At 42.1% G+C, this 22,214-nt stretch overlaps 1 protein-coding gene across 2 annotated transcripts in view; it reads right to left on the bottom strand.

Annotated features, from left to right (window-relative positions):
* The window catches only part of LOC117667866 (von Willebrand factor A domain-containing protein 7-like), a 64,508-nt gene extending 50,310 nt beyond the window's left edge, over positions 1-14,198 (bottom strand). The window contains exons 1-4 of one of the 2 annotated variants that reach the window (XM_087883888.1): positions 13,800-14,198; positions 9,989-10,108; positions 5,030-5,209; positions 2,397-2,472 (exon numbers count right to left, since the gene is read on the bottom strand). In XM_087883888.1, the coding sequence (XP_087740014.1) occupies positions 2,397-2,472; positions 5,030-5,209; positions 9,989-10,108; positions 13,800-14,037 (614 nt within the window). In that variant the 5' untranslated portion in view covers positions 14,038-14,198. The remainder of the gene's footprint in view (positions 1-2,396; positions 2,473-5,029; positions 5,210-9,988; positions 10,109-13,799) is intronic. The other variant, XM_087883889.1, reaches the window with a different exon arrangement.
* Between the last annotated feature and the right edge of the window lie 8,016 nt (positions 14,199-22,214).

Below are 22,214 nucleotides of genomic sequence, written 5' to 3'. Positions count from 1 at the left end.
TGGTTTACTGAGGAGCTGAGGGAAATGAAGCGCCGGAAAAGACGCCTGGAGAGCGGTTGGAGGGCCAGTCTCGCTGAATCTGATCGAACACTGGTAAGGTCGCATATTAAGGCCTACCTAGTGGCGATAGAGACGGCAAAGTCTAACTACTTTTCCGCCTCTATTGCGTCATCAGGGAATCGTCCGGCCGCCCTGTTTAGGGTGACCCGCGCCCTGCTCCATCCGGGAGTGCGGGAGGATCCCTTAGAAGGCAGGGCGGAGGATTTCGGACAATACCTGTATGACAAAATCGCCCAGATCCGGGGGGATTTGGACTCTGACTGGGTAGATCAGGGCAGGGTGACGAGGAATAGTCTTGAGAATGTTATCTGGGAGGAGTTTGATGCTGTGACTCCTGATGATGTGGACAGGATTTTGGGGAGACTTAGTGCGGCCACATGTTTACTGGACCCGTGTCCCTCCTGGTTGGTACTGGCTTCCCGGGAGGTTACACGAGGCTGGCTCCAGGGTGTTATCAACGCTTCGTTGAGTGAGGGTTACTTCCCCACCGCCTTGAAAGAGGCGGTGGTGAGGCCTCTCCTCAAGAAGCCGTCCCTGGATCCGGCAATATTGGCCAACTATCGTCCTGTCTCCAACCTTCGCTTTATGGCGAAGGTTGTTGAGAGTGTGGTCGCACGACAGTTTCCGCAATTCCTGGAGGAAACATCTTATCTAGATCCGTTCCAGTCGGGTTTCAGGTCTGGGCACAGCACAGAAACGGCATTGGTCGCGTTGGTTGATGATCTCTGGAGGGCTCGGGACAGGGGTTGTTCCTCTGTTCTGGTCCTGTTAGACCTCTCAGCGGCTTTTGATACCATCGACCATGGTATCATGCTGCACCGGCTGGAAGAGTTGGGGGTGGGAGGCACCGTGTTGCGGTGGTTCTCCTCCTTTCTCTCCGACCGGTCGCAGTTTGTGTTGGCAGGGGGGCAGAGGTCGACCTCGAGGCCTCTCATTTGTGGAGTGCCGCAGGGATCGGTCCTCTCGCCCCTTCTGTTCAACATTTATGTGAAGCCGCTGGGTGAGATCATCCGTGGCTTTGGGGTGAGATACCACCAGTACGCTGATGACACCCAGCTGTACATCTCCACCCCAGGCCACCCCAACGATGCCCTTGAAGTGATGTCCCAGTGCCTGGAGGCTGTACGGGTCTGGATGGGGAGGAACAGGCTCAAGCTCAACCCTTCCAAGACTGAGTGGCTGTGGCTCCCGGCATCCCGATATAGTCAGTTGACTCCATCACTGACTATTGGGGGCGAGTCATTGGCCCCCACAGAGAGGGCTCGCAATCTGGGAGTCCTTCTGGATATGCAGCTGTCCTTGGAGGAACATCTGACGGCTGTAACCAGGGGGACCTTTTGTCAGGTTCGCCTGATTCGCCAGTTGCGGCCCTTTCTTGATCGGGATTCCCTGTGCACAGTCACTCACGCCCTCGTCACCTCTCGCCTTGACTATTGCAACGCTCTCTACATGGGGCTCCCCTTGAGGAGCACCCGGAGGCTCCAGCTGGTCCAGAACGCAGCAGCGCGGGTAGTGACGGGAGCAGCATGGCGCTCCCATGTAACACCGCTCCTGCGCGAGCTGCACTGGCTCCCAGTTGTCTTCCGGGTGCGCTTCAAGGTGTTGGTTATCATCTTTAAAGCGCTCCATGGCATAGGGCCTAGCTATCTTCGAGACCGCCTGCTGCTACCAACGACCTCCCATCGACCCGTGCGCTCCCACAGAGAGGGCCTCCTCGGGGTGCCATCAGCCAGACAATGTAGGCTGGTGACCCCCAGGGGGAGAGCCTTCTCTGTGGGGGCACCTACCCTCTGGAATCAGCTCCCCCCAGAGATAAGGAGAATCCAAGACCTCAGTGCCTTCCGTCGCGCCCTTAAAACCCATTTATTTAAACAAGCCGGGCTGGCTTAAGATGAAATTTTTAACTGTTTTTAAATGTTTTAAACGTTTTTAATTGGTAAATGAGTTTTAATTGGGCCAAATTTATATATCTTTTAATTGTTTTTAATATTTGTTCTGCATGTTTTTTAATCTGGCTGTACACCGCCCTGAGTCCTCAGGGAGAAGGGCGGTATAGAAATCCAATATAAAATAAAAAATAAAATAAAACATCTAAAAAGCCACTTACAACAGGCACTATAAATACCACACACAGAACACCACACACTCTGCTAGAGAGACGTTCCTTGAAGATGGGCTCCAGCACGAGTGTGAAAGTTCAGAATAGAATACAAAACCTCTGGTCCCAGTGACTGACCCAGATTGGATTCTGCAACATTATTCTGGGACACATACATTTGCCTTCGTTTGTGAAAGTAAGCCTTTGTTTTTTTAGATGAATTCATTTGTGGATTTACCTTCCTATTCTTGTACAGTCAGCACATGTCTTCTTAGAATCTGGTGCAGTAGGAATGACAGGACTACTTGGATTTACTGAGGGAAACATAAAAAGAAGAAAGATTCTCTTTAGAATGATGTAGCTGAACTTTTCTAAAATCTGAAATTGCTCAATCCCACTTTCAGAATTTTAATGGTATTGTGAAGGTTCTCACCAAACAGTGCTGATTGGATGGCTGGCCATAAAACACACAAATATTAGAAGGCAAACTGGGGAAGCTGACATTAATTGGGCCAAGAACAAGGCAGAAGGAAGGTTGGAGCCTCTGAAGCCAGGTCACAAAATACAAGGAGGTCTTTATTTCACAAAACTACTGATGATGCTCAAAAGTGCATGCACACACACATCCTTTCAAGTGCAGGACTCAGCTGGAGAAACTGCTATTTTTAGATTTTGCCAGGTTTGCAAGACAGATCAGACTATGAGATTAATGCTAAAGGTAAAGGTTCCCCTCGCACATATGTGCTAGTTGTTCCTGACTCTAGGGGGCAGTGCTCATCTCCGTTTCAAAGCTGAAGAGACAGCGCTGTCTGAAGACGTCTCCGTGGTCATGTGGCCGGCATGACTCAACACCAAAGGCGCACGGAACGCTGTTACCTTCCCACCAAAGGTGGTCCCTATTTTTCTACTTGCATTTTTTACGTGCTTTCGAACTGCTAGGTTGGCAAAAGCTGGGACAAGTAACAGGTGCTTACCCCGTTACGCGACACTAGGGATTCGAACCGCTGAACTGCCGACCTTTCGACCGACAAGCTCAGTGTCTTAGCCACTGAGCCACTGCGGTTATTTTTAATTAATTAATTAATTAATAATTTTTAATTAATTAATTAATTTAATTTAATTAATTAAGATTAATACTATAAAGATCAATACTACTTTTCCTGTAAAGCTATGATAACTGAATTTTGAAAGTCTGAATGTGCTTTCCTTTCCCTCCCTTTATTACCTTGTCCGAGATGTTTACCCATATTACATTCTTGGTCTAGGCTCAAGTCCCTCTTATCTGACTATTGCCTTGGTAGCGGCTTGTTCCTTTTGTCCTTCAAGGTCATTCCCTCTGCCCTGTACAAATCTATATCCCCACTATTGTACAACCTGAGGAGAAATCCATCACTCCCTACTATTTTCCCCAGCACAGCAACTCACCTCACAGAGTTGCTCTGCTGGGGAAAATAGTAGGGAGTGATGGATTTCTCCTCAGGTTGTACCTTAGGTCCTAAGGGAGGATGAAAACTCATGGACTCCTGCTTTCCAGTCTAGCACTTTAACCACTATACCAAAGTAGGTTTCTAATTTCAATTGGCCCCTGAGGTATTCTTTGAAATAAAATTGATGCAGGAGTCCAGTGACCCCCTGGTTTAATGCACACAAGCGCACACACACACACACACACACACAAAACATCTGATTGGAACTCTCCTTCCAAATGAGCTCAACTCCCATTGGCTTTGTAGAGTTATTACTGCATTTGTTTTGGCAACACAAGAAATAGTCTTTTTCCAAGACCTGCTTTGTTTTCCTAAGCAAGTGTATGTGTGTGGGTGTGTGTTTGTTTCTGTGGGTGTGTGGGTGTAAACATGCATAGGTACAAACATGCAAGAAGGTGTGTGAATGTGTGTGAAAAATGGTCATAAGTCAAGCTCGGTGACCAGGAAAGTTCATCTGGCATTAACATAGGTATGTATGAAGACATCAACACCCAGAAACTTTTCATTGGATACTTCAACCAGAAGTTGACCTAATAAAAAAAATTGAAACATGGACTAAATATTTCAATAATAAATAAATTAAAATAGAACCAGAGCTTTCTGCAATTTGGTGGGAGGGGAATTGATACGTATGTATGGTATTTTTTCCAATAGCAATAGGAAAAGCATTTAGACTTATATACCGCTTCACCGTGCTTTACAGCACTCTCTGGGTGGTTTACAATGTCAGCATATGGTCCCCCAGCAATCTGGATCCTCGTTTTACCGACCTCGGAAGGATGGAAGGCTGAGTCAACCTTGAGCCCATCAATTGAACTCCAGGCAGTGGGCAGAATCAACCTACAATACTGTACCGCACTCTTAACTGCTACGCCACCTGGTGTCTTCCATGTCCCTGAGACCATCCTTTGCCCTTCATAGCTGGCTGTGAAAATCTGAACTGGTCTCCAAGACATCAGCAAAATGGCAGATTGGGAACCCAGAACATATTCATTGGACCAAAGTTAGAAAACGCTCTGCGGTATTTACAAACCATTATGAATTTTTGAAACCCATGTTCTTTTCACAAAGCTCAATGTGAAATCTGACATCTTTTGTAGCCTTCTATACAGTCATAATGACAAAGGGACAACTTTGTCATTATGACTGTATAGAAAAGTAGAGAAAACTCTACCGCAAATAGGGCAGTACTGGGGTTATTTGCAGTGTGTGTGTGTGTGTGTGTGTGTGTGTGTGTTTGTGTGTGTGTATTTATAAAAACGTATCAAAATGACAGTCATTACCGCCTTATTGTTCCCACCATCTTGACTTTTTCAGTCCCCTCCCTTTATGGTCGGCTCTAGGCAGCATCCAGTTCTTTGCTTTCATATTCGTTGTGACTTACACAAGTATTCGTAAGAGCCGTTCTTTTGCATTTCGACCCAGTTGGTGTTGCTGTAGAATTTCTGAACCACGTGAAGGGCTCTTCCAGCACTGAGGCGAGCTGTTCCCAAACCAGAGGAGTTCACCTCCCCTTTCAGACTGGAAAGCATGGAGTCGGCCTGAATTCGAATTTGGTTAATACCTGGGAAAAGATAGCATGAAAATTCTGAAGAGCTGAATGTGAACTTAGTCAACTAGTCCTACAAACTCTCCAGAACAAATATTGGTTACAACAGATCCCCCCCAGAAGGCCATCTTGCTTCTGGACCTCTCGGTCGGTTGGTCTGTCTGTCTGTCTGTCTATCTATCTATCTATCTATCTATCTATCTATCTATCTATCTATCTATCTATCTATCTTATATCTATCTACCTACATCTATACATCTACATCTATATCTATGTATCTATCTACATCTATACATCTACATCTATATCTATGTATCTATATCTGTAGCTATAGCTATCTAATTTATACCTACATCTATCTAATCTATATAGTTCTATCTCTCTCTATCTCTATCTACTATCTATTTTATATCTATCTACATATCTATCTATCTATCTATCTATCTATCTATCTATCTATCTATCTATCTATCATCTATCTATCTATCACCACCATCATCTAATCTATCTATCGATCTATCTATCTATCATCTATCTATCTATCTATCATCTATCTATCTACATCTATATCTATGTATCTATAACTGTAGCTATAGTTATCTAATCTATACCTAGATCTATCTAATCGATATAGTTCTATCTCTATCTCTATCTATCTCTATCATCTATTTTATATCTATCTACATCTATCTAATCTATATAGCTCTATCTCTATCTATATTTTATATCTATCTACATCTACATCTATCTATCTCTATCTATCTATCTATCTATCTACATCTATAGCTATATATATATATATTTCACAGAACCTAGGGCTGTAGAACAACTAAGTTTACGTAGGTAAAACCTGGCTAGAAAGAATATGCATATATATATATATATATATATATAGCTATAGCTATCTAATCTATACCTACTATCTAATCTATACAGCTCTATAACTCTATCTCTATCATCTATCTATTTTATATCTATCTACATCTATATCTATCTATCTATCTGTCTATCTGTTTATCTATCTATCTATCTATCTATCTATCTATCTATCTATCTATCTATCTATCTATCATCTATCAAAACTATAATAGAACAGAGAAAACAAAAAAAGAGAAATAAAAGAAAAAGAAAAAAGGTAGACAAAACTAGAAAATGAGAGAAAGATGGCTACTGATATTCTTCTCAACAGCTACATGCCCAATTACAGGTAGTCCTCCACTTACAACAGTTCCTTTAGTGACCGTTCAAAGTTACAATGACCATTTTTTCACGCTTACGACCCTTGCAGCATCCCCATGGTCAGATTATCAAAATTCAGACTCTTAGCAACTGTCTCATATTTATGACGGTTACAGTATCCTAAGGTCATGTGATCACCTTTTGCAACCTTCTGACAAGCAAAGTCAATTGGGAAGCCCGGTTCACTTAACAACCGTGTTACTAACTTAACAACTGCAGTGTTTCACTTAACAGCTGTGACAAGAAAGGTTGTAAAACGGGGAAAATTCACTTAACAAATGCCTCGTTTAGCAACAGAAATTTTAGGCTCAGTTGTGGTCATAAGTCAAGGACTACCCGTGTACTTTAACCATTCTCTCTAAGGTTACATCAGGAAACTGCTATCTCCTGAAACACAATTTTTACTGCAGGATTTTTTTTTCCTCATATGCAATCAAAATCGGCGGTGAAATGCTCCCGGTTCAGACCGGATCGCCTGATCCGGTAGCGATGGAGGCGGGTGGTTCGGAGAACCGATAGCAAAAATCCCTCCCCCCCCCGCCCAGCTGAGCCGCACAATCATCAGAGGCTTTTTTAAAAAACTTTTAAGAGCATTTTTTCTACAACCACTTCGGCCAAAAAATGCTTTTAAAAGTAAAAAAAAAAGCCTCTGATGATCGCGCGGCTCAGCTGGGATCATCAAAGGCTTTTAAAAGAAAAAAACCCTTTTTTTTCTTTTAAATGCCTCTGACGAACCAAGCTGAGTTGCCTGATCGACAGAGGCTTTTTAAAAAAAAACAACCTCGCCGAAGAGGTTGTAGAAAAAATGGTTTTAAAAGTAAAAAAATGAAAATGGCCACGCCCACCCAGTCACATTACCACCACCCCCATCAAGCCATGCCCAGAGAACCGGTAGTAACAAATTTCAGATTTCACCGCTGATCAAAATCTACTTCCTTGTAATTTCAACCCTCTCTTTCTTTGTCCTATATTTTGGAAGGATAGTGAGCAATTCTATCCTACTTTCTAGATTACAGCCCTTCAATACTTGGGGACAAGAGTTCATATATCTCTTTGTACTCCCTTCTCCAGAATGAGACAACTCGCTGTGGACTAACTCACCATGGCCAACTTGCTGAGGCACAATTCAACAGTTCAATATAATTATTTAAAATCATGAAAAAAATATTTTAATTTTTGTCATTCATTTTGTCCCTCCTTTTGCATTCTTTCTTTAATGATTCTATTCTACCACTTGTCTGATATTAGTGTAACTCTTGTCTTGAAGTGAGTTGTCCCGCAGCGAGTTGGCTGCGGTGAGTTGGCTTCAGGAAGTTGGCCATGGCAAGTTGTCCTAGACTCTTCTTCTCCAGGGTAAATTCACCCATGGCTTCCAACCACAATCCTTGTTAGCTTGATTGCTGTCCTTTGGATATGTTCAGTTTGTCAGCCTATTTCCTAAAATTCTTGAGTGTTTATATAAGTGCTATTAGGCCAGGTGATACTAATTTAAACTTTGAGTCATGTCCCTTTCCATGGAATATCTTGAACACCAGAAGTGTTAGGATCAGAGGTGGGTTTCAGCAGGTTCTGATCAGTTCTGGAGAACCAGTAGCAGAAATTTTGAGTAGTTCAAAGAGCCGATAAATACCACCTCTGACTGGCCCCGCCCCAATCTGCCTCCCGAGTCCCAGCTGATCGGGAAGAAATGTGGATTTTGCAATATCCTTCCCCTGGAATGGGGTGGGAATGGAGATTTTACAATATCCTTCCCCTGCCATGCCCACCAAGCCATGCCCACCAAGCCACACCCACAGAACCAGTAGTAAAAAAATTTGAAACCCACCACTGGTTAGGATGGATTAAATTTAGGCCTGATTCAGCCATCTTTCCATTTTATGCTTCATGGGAGGACCAGCTCTGCAAATATGCCCTTGGCTGGTATTGATCAAAGAACGTTTTCTGTGTGCCAGTCCAGAAGGATGGTACCAGTTAGGCATTGATCAAACTCAGGATACCGGTAGAATCAAGGAAGCCTAAGGAATCAATGCTGGTTTTTTGCTTGGGTGTGACTTCAAAATACGTTTCCAACTGGCTTTTGAAACCTTTTCGATACCTTCGACTTTAATCACTGATACCTATACTCAGTGGTGAAATCTAAAATTTGTTACTACTGGTTCTGTGGGCGTGGCTTGGTGGGGGGGGTAATGTGACTCGGTGGGTGTGGCCAATTTTTTTTTTTACTTTTAAAACCATTTTTTCTACAACCTCTTCGGTGAAGAGGTTGCAAAAAAATGCTTTCAAAAGACTCTGACAATCCCAGCTGAGTTGCCTGATCGGCAGAGGCTTTTTTTCTTTTAAATGCCTCTGACGATCAGGCAACTCAGCTTGGATCATCAGAGGCATTTAAAAGAAAAAAAGGGTTTCTTTCTTTTAAAAGCCTTTGATGATCCCAGCTGAGCCGTGCGATCATCTGAGGCTTTTTTTTTTTACTTTTAAAAGCATTTTTTCGGCCGAAGAGGTTGTAGAAAAAATGCTTTTAAAAGTAAAAAAAAAAAAAAGCCTCTGATGATTGTGCGGCTCAGCTGGGCATTGTGGGGGGAGGGATTTTTGCTACCGGTTCTCCGAACCACCTGCCTCCATTGCTACCGGATCGGGTGATCCGGTCCGAACCGGGATCATTTCACCCCTGCCTCACAGGGTTGTTGTTGTTGTTGTGGGGAAAAAATGTGGAGTAAGGAGTATTAAGTATGTTCCCTGGCTTGTTTATAAAAAAAGGCAAGATAAAAATAAAAAAAAAATACGTACTCTTGTTCATGAAATCAAAAGTCTCTGCTATATGTAAACAAACTTACCCTCTGCAAATATTGACTTTTATTATTTGTCCAAAGCTCTTTCTTTGAACAGAACCTGGAGGTCAGTGACAGATGTACACAATAGGAAAGCCACTCCATCCTTTATATAACAGACAAGCATTAAACCACAAACGTGCTGACAGCAGGAAAGGGAGTGTTGGACAAATAACGTCAACTTTATCCACTGTGGCTAAATTAAAGCCGAGCAATTTTCAGTTTTGAACAAAGGCACCAACTCTAGCCCTTTAAACAGAATTCAAATTTAACCAATAGTGAGGCATGTTGGGAACTTTAGTTCAGCAATATCTGAAATTTCACAGGTTCCCCACCATTGCTGCAGAGATTGTAGTGAATTCATCGGCGGGATAAATGATTTCTGGTGAATGAATAATGGAATTGGCCAAAACTATACTTACTAATGAACCAAACATGGTCAACCGTAACTCAACTGGAAACATGGCATAATTATCACATTTTATATTTTGTTTTCCTTTAATCCACTGGTTGCAATCTCTCTCTATCCCAAGTCCATAACCTGGACTTGGGTGCACATCTTTTTGGCTGGAGATTTTTTACTGGATTGGGCTAGAATGACTGCCTCTGTTAGACTCTTGACCTGTTTCCAGTCAAAGCTGAGTTTCTTCTAGTTCCTAATTCCACCCTCCCTACCACTGAACATACCCCTCCTTCTAAGCAGCAACAACCATAAATCCCATCTTACTTTTGCCGATCTGTTCACAGTAGAAGTAGTAGTCGTTGTTGCCTCTAGACGATTCCACAAGATTATTTCCAGTGATAATTTCCTGGAGGGCTTTTATGAATCGGCTGGGAGAGACATCAGCTGTGTAAAAAAAAAAAAACTGGATCAGTTAAAATTATTGTCCTCAGTAGTAGTAGTAGTAACAATAGTAGTATTCTTCTTGATCTTTCAATCTATCTGGCATATACAATATGCATTCTTTGAAAATCTGTCATTGTCTGTCTGTCTGTCCCTCCCTCCCTCTTTCTTTCTTTCTTTCTTTCTTTCTTTCTTTCTTTCTTTCTTTCTTTCTTTCTTTCTTTCTTTCTTTCTTTCTTCCTTTCTTTCCCTCTCTCTCTCTCTCTTTCTTTCCATCTGCCCATCTGTCCCTCCCTTTCTTTTTTATCTATCTATCTATCTATCTATCCATTCATCCATCCCTACCTACCTATCTACCTACCTACCCATCCTTCCCTCCCTCCCTTTCTTTCTTTCTTTTTTCCATCCATCTCTTTCTTTCCGTCCATCTGTCCATCTGTCCCTCTCTCTTTCTTTTTTATCTATCTATCCATCCATCCATCCATCTATCCATCCACCCATCCCTATCTATCTATCCATCCATCCATCCTTCTTTCCCTCCCTCCCTCCCTCTTTCTTTCTTTCTTTCTTTCTTTCTTTCTTTCTTTCTTTCTTTCTTTCTTTCTTCTTTCTTTCTTTCTTTCTTTCTTTCTTTCTTTCTTTCTTTCTTTCTTCTTTCTTTCTTTCTTTCTTTCTTTCCATCCATCTCTCTCTCTCTCTATCCTTCCCTCCATCCCTCCTTCCCTCCCTCCCTCATCTCTCTCTCTCTCTCGTTGGCCCCCAAATTTCCTTTGCTGAGCAAGGCAGTTGTTAAGTGAGTTTTGCTCCATTTTACAACCTTTCTTACCACAGTTGTTAAGTGAATCATGTGGTTGTTAACTGAATCTGGTTCCCCCCCCCCCACTGACTTCGCTTGTTGGAAGCTTGGGAAGGTTACAAATGGTGATCGCGAGACAGTGCAACTTTCAGAAATATATGCTAGTTGCATATCACTAGTCTTGATCACATGACTGCGAGGATGCTGCAATAGTCATAAGTGTGAAAACTGGTCATAAATCACTTTTTTTTTGGTGCTGAGGGACATGATGACTGTCTCCCAGTATTTGGGGGGCTGTCAGAGAGAAGAGGGAATTGTCTTGTTCTCCAAAGCACCAGAGATAACGGGGGGAAACTTATTAAAGAGAGATCTATCTTAGAAGTAAGGAGCAATTTTCTGACAGTGAGAACAATTAACCAAGGGAACAGCTCGCCTCTTAAAATTGTGGGTGCTCCATCACTAGAGGTTTTCAAAAATAGACTGGACAAACATTTGACTGGGATGTATGAGGTCTTCTACCTTGAGCAGAAGAGTGAAGTGGAAGACCTCCAAGTTACCTTCTAGCCTATGATTCTAAAGGCTCCAAGACAAGGGAATTTGCTTAAATTGAATGTGTGTGTGTGTGTGTGTATGAGAGAGAGAGAGAGACAGAGACAGAGAGAGACAGAGAGAGAGAGAAGAGAGAGACAGAGACAGAGACAGAGAGAGAGAGAAGAGAGAGAGAGAGAGAAAAGAGATGTGGCTTCTTGGTGCATTTTGGAGAAGTGTCAAGAGAAATGCTAAAAGGGCTTGGGATTAAATTCCCAATGAAATTGGGTCGTCAGGGTAAGGAGACATGAAGAACTTTCAACTGCAGGTTTCTAAAAATCTTATTAACATAAATGTCTAGAGGCAGCTCTTTAACTCATTAGTCCAGAGGGAGCAAAAGAGAAAGGATCCCAATGAGGGTCTTATCTATTAAGCTCAGGAATAACAGAATAACAGAAAGGGACTTTGGAGGTCTTCTAGTCCAACCCCCTGCTCAGGCAGGAAAACTGAGGATGCGAAAATCTGAGTGGAGGGCCTGGGAAAGATGTCAGAATAACAGAATAACACTTAGTTTGTTCTCACTGTCAGGAAGTTTCTCCTTAGTTTTAGGTTGCTTCTTTCTTTGTTCAGTTTCCATCCATTGCTTCTTGTTTTGCTTTCTGTTGCTTTGGAAAATATATTTGGTTGACTCAGCCTTCCATCCTTCCGAGGTGGGTAAAATGAGGACCCAGATTGTTGGGGGCAATATGTTGTTCATGTTGTCTTTGTTGTAAGCCGCCCAGAGTCCTCGGAGAGTGGGCGGCATAGAAATACGAATAATGAATGAATGAATGAGTAAATAAATATTGCTGCCCCCTCCTTGTTTGTGGCATCCCCTCAAAAGCCTGTTTTGTGACCTGCCTATCACACTCTTGGGCAAAGCATGTGAGCCATTTCCTCCTTTCAGTGGTCCATGGAAGTACATCTATAGTATGTAGATGCAGATAATAAAGTCGAAAAAGGGTGAACAATTTTTTTTACAGAATTATAGATATGTTGAGGCCTTTGAGGCGAGTGGCTGGGAGGCGAGGCAAGGCTGGTGCAAGTGGCACACAACAGCTGTGCAAAGGGTCTCTTAGCCAAAACTGCCACCTGCTCTTTCAGCAGGAGTTGTGAGTCCAATCCAAAGCCTCAGAGGGCCCCTTATACCAAGCGGCAAACGGGGCTTTGGAGGAACCATACAGAGACCAGGAGAATCAGTGGTGGGTTACTCCCAGTTTGGTCCGATTCTTGCGAACCGGTAATAAAAGCGGCAGAAGCCTCCACCCACCTGCCCGGATGTCATAATTGATGATGTGCGCAGGTGCAGAAGCTTATGTTCATGTGCAGAAGTGTGTGTGCGCGCCCGTTGTGAACCGGTAGTAAAGGTAAGTAGAACCCACCCCTGAGGAGAATCTATTAAGGTTCATTAGTTGCTGGGGGGGGGGCAGATCAAACTAATAGGTGGTGGTGCTAGAGAATCCCTTGATAATCAGGGTGTTAGCTAACCATGATAAGAGGGTCACCAAAAGCTCCCCCAATATTAGATCTCAGAGCCAGCGCTCTGACAGGAACATCAGATCTAGTGTTTGGCCATTTTTCCATGTCTGGCTCTGAGATAGCCTCATGGCTGTCGTGGTGGTGATGAACTCCCAAGCCACCTCAGGCCCCATTCCTCGAGAAAGACAATCGAATTCCCTAAAGACCATAAATCTGGGGAAATCCATTGTCAACCCAGCAATGGAGTCGGTGAGTTCACGCAGGAAAGCTGGACTGGATGACTGACAAGGTCCCTTCCAACTCTGTTATTCTGTAATATTTGCCACACCTCCACCTCTGCCCCAGGATCTTGGCTGATGCCACATCTGCAACCCAATTGGGCATAGCTCTAAAAGGGCTACCCTCCTTCTAGATCTAGCCAGGGCTAAGGCTCAAAGAGATAACATTAAAATATTTCTCCTCCGTTTCCGCTCCAGATGGCTGGGAAATATGGGACTTGGAGCCCAACTCATCCAATTCAAGTCAACTCAATACAGACAATGTTTGATTGTATGGAAGAAAGGGCTGAAAAGAGTTGAGAAGAGCTATCTAGACTCTATACAGATTGATCAATATACCCCAATGTTCCCTCAGATGATGACTCTTTCATGGTCGGGAGGTGAGATGAAGCACAGCTAATCACAATTTAGCTTTCTGGAAAGAGTGGTGTTGGAGAAAGGTCAGATTTGGGAAGAACAATGCAATTTAGTTGTCAGTATGACAAGGGGAACCAGTGTCTTAGAATTGAGGGCCAGGACACTGGGCTTTGGACCAAGATGAATCCTTTTGTTTTGGGCCCCAGAGCCAGCTCACCTTTGTAATAGGCCTTGAAGAGCCCGGTTGCATTCAATGGCTTCATGTTTTCTAGCTCTCCAGGAGCCAGGGCAGATCTTCCAGGAAGGGGGTTCCTCTCCATGTACCAGGCTACTGCCCTCAGCGCCCCCAATTCCGTGATGTCAGCATCTGTGAAGTCATTTGGGTTCCCTCTCGATTCAGGGTTGGGGCGGAATCCGCTCACAATCCCCGCGCAGAGGAGCAAGGAGAGCAGCATGCTTGGCCAGATGATGGAGGAGGAAAGGAGTGTCGCCTTGTCTCTCAGCTTCCTTTACTCCAGAACATGCCCTTCACTCTGCCGGTTAAATAGCTTGAGCGGCACTGGGGAAATCCCCCACCTCTTCGGCCTGTTTCCTCCTTCAGGTAGCTAAAGAATCCAGGAAAAGAAATTCACCCAGCCCTTCGTCACACTACACGGGGCCCAGATAAAGGGACATTAGCAATTGCGTCCGTCATCAAGGCTGTCTCTGAAATGGATAGTTTTCTTCTAACGAAACTGCTGTGCCTCTAAAGCAGTTTTTTTCACACTTGGCAATTTTTAAGCCAGGTGGACTTCAGCTTCCAGGATTCCCAGCTTGCAATCAAGACTGTCCTGTTCCTCACAAAATTGGAGGGCCGTAGGTTAGCCTAGGGGCCAAAGAACAAGCTAGTTGAGGAGCTCAGGTGGCATGGAGAGATGGTGAGGACGTGCATGGACTTTTCAGTCCCTAAGCTCTGCTGTACACAAAGACAAACTGCATCCCGTCCGTTGTCTGATGGTGCCAAGCTGGAAGTGACCCACCAAATTCAGCCTAGAACTTGCAACTCGGCGGGATGCTGAATGCAGCAATATGTGCACTTATATCATTATGTATTTTTTTTTTAATTAAGTGGGCCTTCTTCTGAATCCTCCTTCTCCTTCTTCCTCTCCTTCTTGTCTTTTAGAGAAATGATTATAAGAGAGAAGGAGAGCTCTTTCCTTGTTGGAACCACCACTTATGGAATTCCCTCCCTGAAAGATTCCAGTGGAGCCTGCATTAGTACTATTTCAAATGGTAGGCGAAAATCCTTTTATTTTCTCATTTTAATCCTATTTTAATTCATACGGCTCTAGATTTGCTGACCATCTCGCAGCTGTCTAGTTTGCATAGTGTATTTTTATTCCTCCTTTTTATTTTTCATATACAAGTCAAGGCAGCGAACATACCTACTAATCCTTCCTCCTCCTATTTTCCCCTCCAAACAACATGCCTGCGAGGTGGCTTGGACTGAGGGAGAGGAACTGGTCCAAAGTTGCCCAGCTGGTTTTTCATGTAATCTTGTATTTTATTTTATTACTTCATTTCATTTCATTTCATTTCATTTCTTATTATTTTATTTTATTTTATTTTTAAATTTAATATTTTATTTTATGTTTTATTTTATTTTAATTTAATATTTTATTTTATTTTACTTTACTTTACTTTACTTTACTTTACTTTACTTTACTTTACTTTACTTTACTTTACTTTACTTTACTTTATTTTATTTTATTTTATTTTATTTTATTTTATTTTATTTTATTTTTTAATTCGAACTGAATAGAATGATGGATAGACAGACAGACATAAGTTTTATTGTAAACTAATCACAGAGTTTAGGGCTATTTATGGATGATTTGGTTTTTGAAAACTATTGGAAGACCTTAAAACAGTGGGTCTCAACCATCCTAATGCCGCGACCCTTTAATACAGTTCCTCATGTTGTGGTGACCCCCAACCATAAAATTATTCCATTGACCATTGAAAATATGTGTTTTCGGATGGTCTTAGGCGACCCCTGTGAAAGGGTCGTTCGACCCCCAAAGGGGTCCCGACCCACAGGTTGAGAACCACTGCCTTAAAAGACCAGGTTATGGACAGAGTGTGATGGAGAAAATCTATCTCTGTGGTCGCTAAGATTCAATGACGACTTGATGGCACATAATCAATTTAAAATGAAATGAAATAAAAATAAAATAACAGGAAGAGGGGCCATTGATGAGGGAATCTTGAGGGTTGAACTGAATGAGACAGAAATTAGAGGACAATCCAGAAGTACAGAAATGTTGACACTTGGCCCAGGATGGCTTCAGTGCTGGCACTCAACTGTAAATTTAATGCTGGGATCTCCAGTTTGGCTTCTGTAGGTGTCAAGGCACTTATGAAATGCTTCTCATCTCTCAACTTTTGATTATTGTTTTGTTTAAAAGAATTGGCTTAATTTTAAACAAAACAAAAAAGGAAGCCACAAGCAAAACACTAATTTCCCAAAGCATCTTAATTACCAATGATGCCTCGGGTCATATACTGGCTCCATAAATATTATTTGTTCACTTGTTTATTTATTTAAAGGCAGAGAAGAGCCATGGCCCAGGGCTGTAAATATATCCATTTGTTCTGAAAGAAAGAAAGAAAAGAGGAAGCGGGGGGGGGGGAACCAGAAAAAAGACAAAGAAAGGTTGAGATTATATATTATTGAGGCAAGGTTGTTTGCAATGTGTGGTAAAAAAAAATCAAGATGGCAGCCATGATTATGTAATCAAAGGTCTTCCTTGTATGCAGAAAACAAGAGAGCGTCAATCCCAGCCTCGTGGCTTTTATGATTGACACTTTCTCTTGTTTTGGCTGCGAGGCATACAAAATCATGAGAACATGGCATATAAAAGGGTTACTAGCACATGCTCAGAAGTTATAAACTAGTGTAAGGGGGAATTGACCTCAATCTACTTTTCGTCTAATGCAGAAGTCTTCAAACTTGGCAGCTTTAAGACTTGTGGACTTCAACTCCCAGAATTCTCTACCCAACATAGCTGGCTAGAGAATTCTGGGAGTTGAAGTCCACAAGTCTTAAAGCTGCCAAGTTTGAAGACCTCTGGTCTAATGCAACCAATTTCTTTGTTATATTTCCTTGCTTGCTACCAATCATGTCAAAACCTGAGAAGATGCTTTAGAACAGAGGTGGGGAACGATGGCCCCTTTATAACTACTGCAATGCTCTCTACATGGGGCTCCCCTTGGGGTGCACCCGGAGGCTCCAGTTGGTCCAGAATGCGGCCACATGGGGGATTATGGGAGCGACAGGGCGCTGCCATGTGACACCTCTCCTGCCTGAGCTGCACTGGCTTCCTGCGGTCTTCCGGGTGCGCTTCAAGGTGTTGGTGACCACCTTTAAAGTGCTCCATGGCTTAGGGCCGGGGTATTTACGAGACCACCTTCTGCCGCCAATAGCCTCCCACCGGCCAGTTCGCTCGCACAGAGAGGGCCTCCTCAGGGTGCCGTCGGCCAGACAATGTCAGCTGGCGATCCCCAGGGGGAGAGCCTTCTCTGTGGCGGCACCTGCCCTCTGGAACGACCTACCCCCAGAGATACGCACGATACCAGATCTCCGGACTTTTCGTCAGGCCCTGAAAACACATCCATTTCATCTAGCCGGGCTGGCTTGATCCCATCCTTGCGGTTTTAATTTGTAATTGGTTTTAACTGGGTTGTTTTAAATTGATGGCCAAAATTATTTAATGTCTTTTAAACTGCTTTTAAATTTTATATGTTATGTTTTACCATGGCTGTTCACCGCCCTGAGTCCTGTTGGAGAAGGGCGGTATACAAATTAAGTAAAATAAAAATAAATAAACTTGTGGACTTCAACTCCCAGAATTCCCGAGCCAGCATGATTGGCTCAAGAATTCTGGGAGTTGAAGTCCACAAATCATAAAAAGGCCATCGTTCCCCACTCCTTCTTCAGAGGACAGGATCCTCAAACTCAATAATCAAAGTTCTCTGAGATTCAGGGCAAACTTTAGTTAGATTAGTTTTTATCCAGCTCCTTGCAACCAGTCAGGTGCAAAATCAATTGAAGGAATGGAAAATAACCTGCAAGAGTGACTTATGAACAGCTTTCACACCTCAGCCTTGGTTTATTTTACTAAGCCGCTCTAAAATAAGAAAGTAAACCACCTTACTTGCTATATCTCCCTTCTCCTTTCCTACTTCTAAATCTGTTTACTTTTTCGTTCTGTTGGCCAAGTCTTTCTTAATTAGAGCCAGAGCCAGAATTGTAATTGCTGGTTTGAATATATGTCATCCAGTGTCACTTTGTGTGAGATGGGTGGCCATATAAATTTGGCAAATAAATAAAGGATAAAATTGCATTTTTTAAAAGTCTGTAATTATCATCTCTCGTTCAGCCTTCTGTCTTCAGATGACTTGTAGTGATCCCAATTAAATAAGTTCAATTTTTGCTAAGGGTGTGGTGGACTTTAAACTGCAGCCCTTTTTGTTAATTCCCTGAACTTGATTAATAAAAAATAGTTCGAATAATGACAGTGAGGATGGAAAACCTCTGATCTTTCCAATGTACAATTTTCCCTTTTGATGCTAGCCAGGGACTGTTAGCTTTAGTTTTCTTGAAATTTCTCAAGCACCAGGGAAAATCAGTACCCTAGGCAGGGAAGTTAAAAAAGATCATGGAGAAAGGCAATGGCAATTTATTAAATATTTACTTCATTTATTCAATTTATGTAGCTGCTCATCTCACATATGTGACTGTGGGTAGGTCAGAATTAAATAAAGCAATAAACACATGCAAATAAACAGCCAAAACAAATAAAATCATTAAAAGCCAATTAAAAAAATGAAAACCATTAAACATAAAACAATTTCCTTTTGCATTGTTCTCAAGTTTAGGGATGTATATTGTACTGAAACTGTTCTGAAGTTTTTCAAACTGTGTTCTGCAGAATCCTAGAATTCTCTTAAACTTGATGGAGTTCACATTCTGCAGTCTGAAAAAATTTGAAAACTCTGCCCTAAAATCAACCAGAACTGAACTCAGTTCAGAAGAGATGTTGTATTCAGATGAGAATCATGATAGATTAGCCAGGTAGAGAGCAGTGTAAATACATTTGCTAAGTGTAAAGTAAATTAAAGCTGGTGCAAATCTGTGTAATCTCAAAACTTCTGATGGAAATCGGATTGGGAGTTTATTTATTTATTATATGCCATCAAATCATTCAAGTTTAGTGATCACATTGATAAATTTTCTTCATGATAATCTGTCCCTAACCTTGTCTTTCATGTTTTCCAATGGACCATCCATCACCACTGTAACTGAATCCATTCACCTGGCTGTTAGGTAGACTTTTTCATTCCACTTTTGCCAGCAATAGGAACTTCTCTAGAGAGCTGGGTCTTTGTATTGTATGTCTAAGATAGGAAATTTGAGCCTGGTCATGTGTGCCTTGAGTGAGAATTCTGTGCTGATTTTATTTATTTAGTTTGTCAAACATGTACGAGAAAACAGGTATAAGTATAAACATAGACATGAACACAGGAAATGAGCACAAATAAATGGGGACGGTATGTCAGGGACGGTAGGCACGCTGGTGTGCTTATGCATGCCCCTTTACAGATCTCTTAGGAATGGGGTGAGGTCCATGGTAGACAGTTTAAGTTAACGTTTTGGGGGTTTGAGGATGTAACAACAGAGTCAGGTAGTGCATTCCAGGCATTGACCACTCTGTTGCTGAAGTTGTATTTTCTGCAATCGAGTTTGGAGTGGTTTACCTTGAGTTTGTATCTATTGTTTGCCCCTGTATTATTGAGGTTGAAGCTGAAGAAGTCATTGAAAGGTAGGACGTTGTAGCAGACAATTTTGTGTACTTCACTTAGGTCAGACCGTAAGTGGCATAGTTTTAGGTTGTCCAAGCCCAAAATTTCAAGCCTAGTGGCATAAGGTATTCTGTTGTGAGCAGAGGAGTGGAGTACTCTTCTCGTGAAATACCTCTGGACCAGCTCAATTGTATTAATGTCCGATATACAGTATGGATTCCAGGCAGACGAGCTGTATTTGAGAATTGGTCTGGCAAAGATTTTTTATGCCCTAGTTTAAGATTTTTAAGATTTTTAAAGATTTTTTATGCCCTAGTTTGTTTGATGGTTTATCCGTTTGTTTTCTTGGTTGTCTGTGGCAGCCTCAGAAGTCTTCTCTAAAATCAAAGTTCAAAAGTGTCAATTCTCTTCAAAATCCAAATTTTGCTTCTGTGGTATATCACAGGGAATACCGTGCTTTTTAGGATTCTGATATTTGTAGGTATAGATTCATCATGGCATTTGAATATATCTTCCAAGGTTTTCATGGCTGTTTAGTCGATAGCATATTTCTAGATTGCTTGTCCCTTTTGTGTTGAAAGATAGGGAAAACTTAGCCTAAAACTCTCCTATTTTCATCAAGAAAAATGGGAAGGATTAAGAAGTGAGTCTAATTTTTATATATCTGCCAAGTGATATTCTTTCAGCCGCTGATCAAGCATAGATAAGTCCTTCCTTCCTCCCTCCCTCCCTCCCTCCCTCCCTCCCTTCCTTCCTTCCTTCCTTGGTGGGCGTGGCATGGCTTGGTGGGCATGGCAGGGGAAGGTTACTGTAAAATCTCCATTCCCACCCCACTTCAGAGGAAAGTTACTGCAAAATCCTATTTCCTCCCGATCAGCTGGGACTTGGGAGGCAGAGAATAGATGGGGGCGGGACCAGTCAGAGATGGTATTTATCGGTTCTCCGAACTACTCAAAATTTCCACTACTGGTTCTCCAGAAATGGTCAGAACTGGTCAGAATGGTCAGAAATGGTCAGAACCTGCTGAAACCCACTTCTGCATGGCAGTGACTCTATATCATGCTATCCTTAAAGGTGATTCTAGTCCAATCCCAAGCCCAGGCAGGAAACCCTACACCACTTCAGACAAATAGTTATCCAACATCTTCTTAAAAATTTCCAGTGTTGGAGCATTCACAACTTCTGCATTTTTCTACTCACATTTATCCACTTATTTATCTACTCACATTTGCATGTTTTTGAACTGCTAGGTGGGCAGCAGATGCTTTCCTTAAACAGAGTTTATTCCCTAGGTTATAAATGTCTGGTTAGATGTGACATATTAAACTAAAATATAGGCAAAACACATTATCGCTTAGCACATTGTATGAATTGAAACCGATTTTCCCCCTCAGAATTTTTGTTAAAGAATTTACAGAGTTGTTCAGCAGTTCAGCCAATGACCTTTCATGAAAAGGAAGTTGGTGAGGTTAATGCCTTCAAGTTTAATACTGCAAATTTTTGGGATCTGGATGAGCCAATGAAGATTTGTAAGCAAATAAGGCAAGTTTTCACACTCCAAGACAAAGTTCCTTTATTCTTCCACTGATATCCTTTGGTATGGAAACAATATTGGTTTGATTTCACATAATTTAACAACCTTGGAGATCCTAGTGTAAGTGAATTTGCTTCTTGTTTGGTGGTATTAATTTAGGTAGCCTTAATTTGAACCTGGGCTCAGACTGATAACTGATTTTTGTCTGGTAATGAGGAATGAGGAAGTGTTACTCAAATTCCGAGAAACACACAGTTCACCAAACTCATATTCTGAGATATAATCTTTTCAAGCTGCAAGGAGCACTGGAATAATAAAACAAAATATGATGTCTACTGGGCCACTCTCTTGAGACCCACTTGACTCCCTGTGTACCTGATTTTTTTTTTAAGTTACTGTAGCACCAGTGTCTAGCACTGTTAGTGTCTAGTGTTTTTCAAACTTGGCAACTTCAAATAATTTAAAGAATTGAAGCAAAATTTCTGGAATTTGTAGAAGTTGAGGCCCACATATTTTAAAGTTGCCAGGATTGACAATCATTGGTCTAGCATCATATTTATTTTCAGGAAAGTCTTGGACCCTCATATGTCTCCCTAGGATGAGAAGAAATCTCCTGGAGAGTGAGCCTGCCATCTGATAAATGGGTATTTTGTGACTGGCCAAGCATGATATAGCCACTGATGTAGTCTTTTGATTAGGCAAGCCTTCAGGTGCCACCATTTTGTGAATGTGCCCATGTAGAGAGCCATAGAAATGACCTTGGAGAAAATATGTGGAATAGAATAGAATAGAATAACAGAGTTGGAAGGGACCTTGGAGGTCTTCTAGTCCAATCCCCTGCTTAGGCAGGAAACCTTACACCACTTCAGACAAATGGTTTTCCAACATCTTCTTAAAAATTTCCAGTGTTGGAGCATTCACAAGTTCTGGAGGCAAGTTGTTCCACTTATTAATTGTTCTAACTGTCAGGAAATTTCTCCTTAGTTCTAAGTTGCTTCTCTCCTTGATTAGTTTCCACCCATTGCTTCTTGTCCTGCCCTCAGGTGCTTTGGAGAATAGCTTAACTCTCTTTTCTTTGTGGCAGCCCCTGAGATATTGGAACACTGATATCATGTCTCCCCTAGTCCTCCTTTTCATCAAACTAGACATATTCAGTTCCTGAAACCGTTCTTCATATATTTCAGCCTCAAGTCCCCTAATCATCTTTGTTGCTCTTCTCTGCCCTCTTTCTAGACTCTTGACATCTTTTATACA

This window comes from Pantherophis guttatus, chromosome 2 (genome assembly GCF_059756535.1).
Source record: "Pantherophis guttatus breed Tessera chromosome 2, ASM5975653v1, whole genome shotgun sequence".
Taxonomy (NCBI): Eukaryota; Metazoa; Chordata; class Lepidosauria; order Squamata; family Colubridae; genus Pantherophis; species Pantherophis guttatus.
The sequence above is the reverse complement of the archived record's forward strand: the minus strand, read 5'-3'. Positions and strand labels throughout refer to the sequence as shown.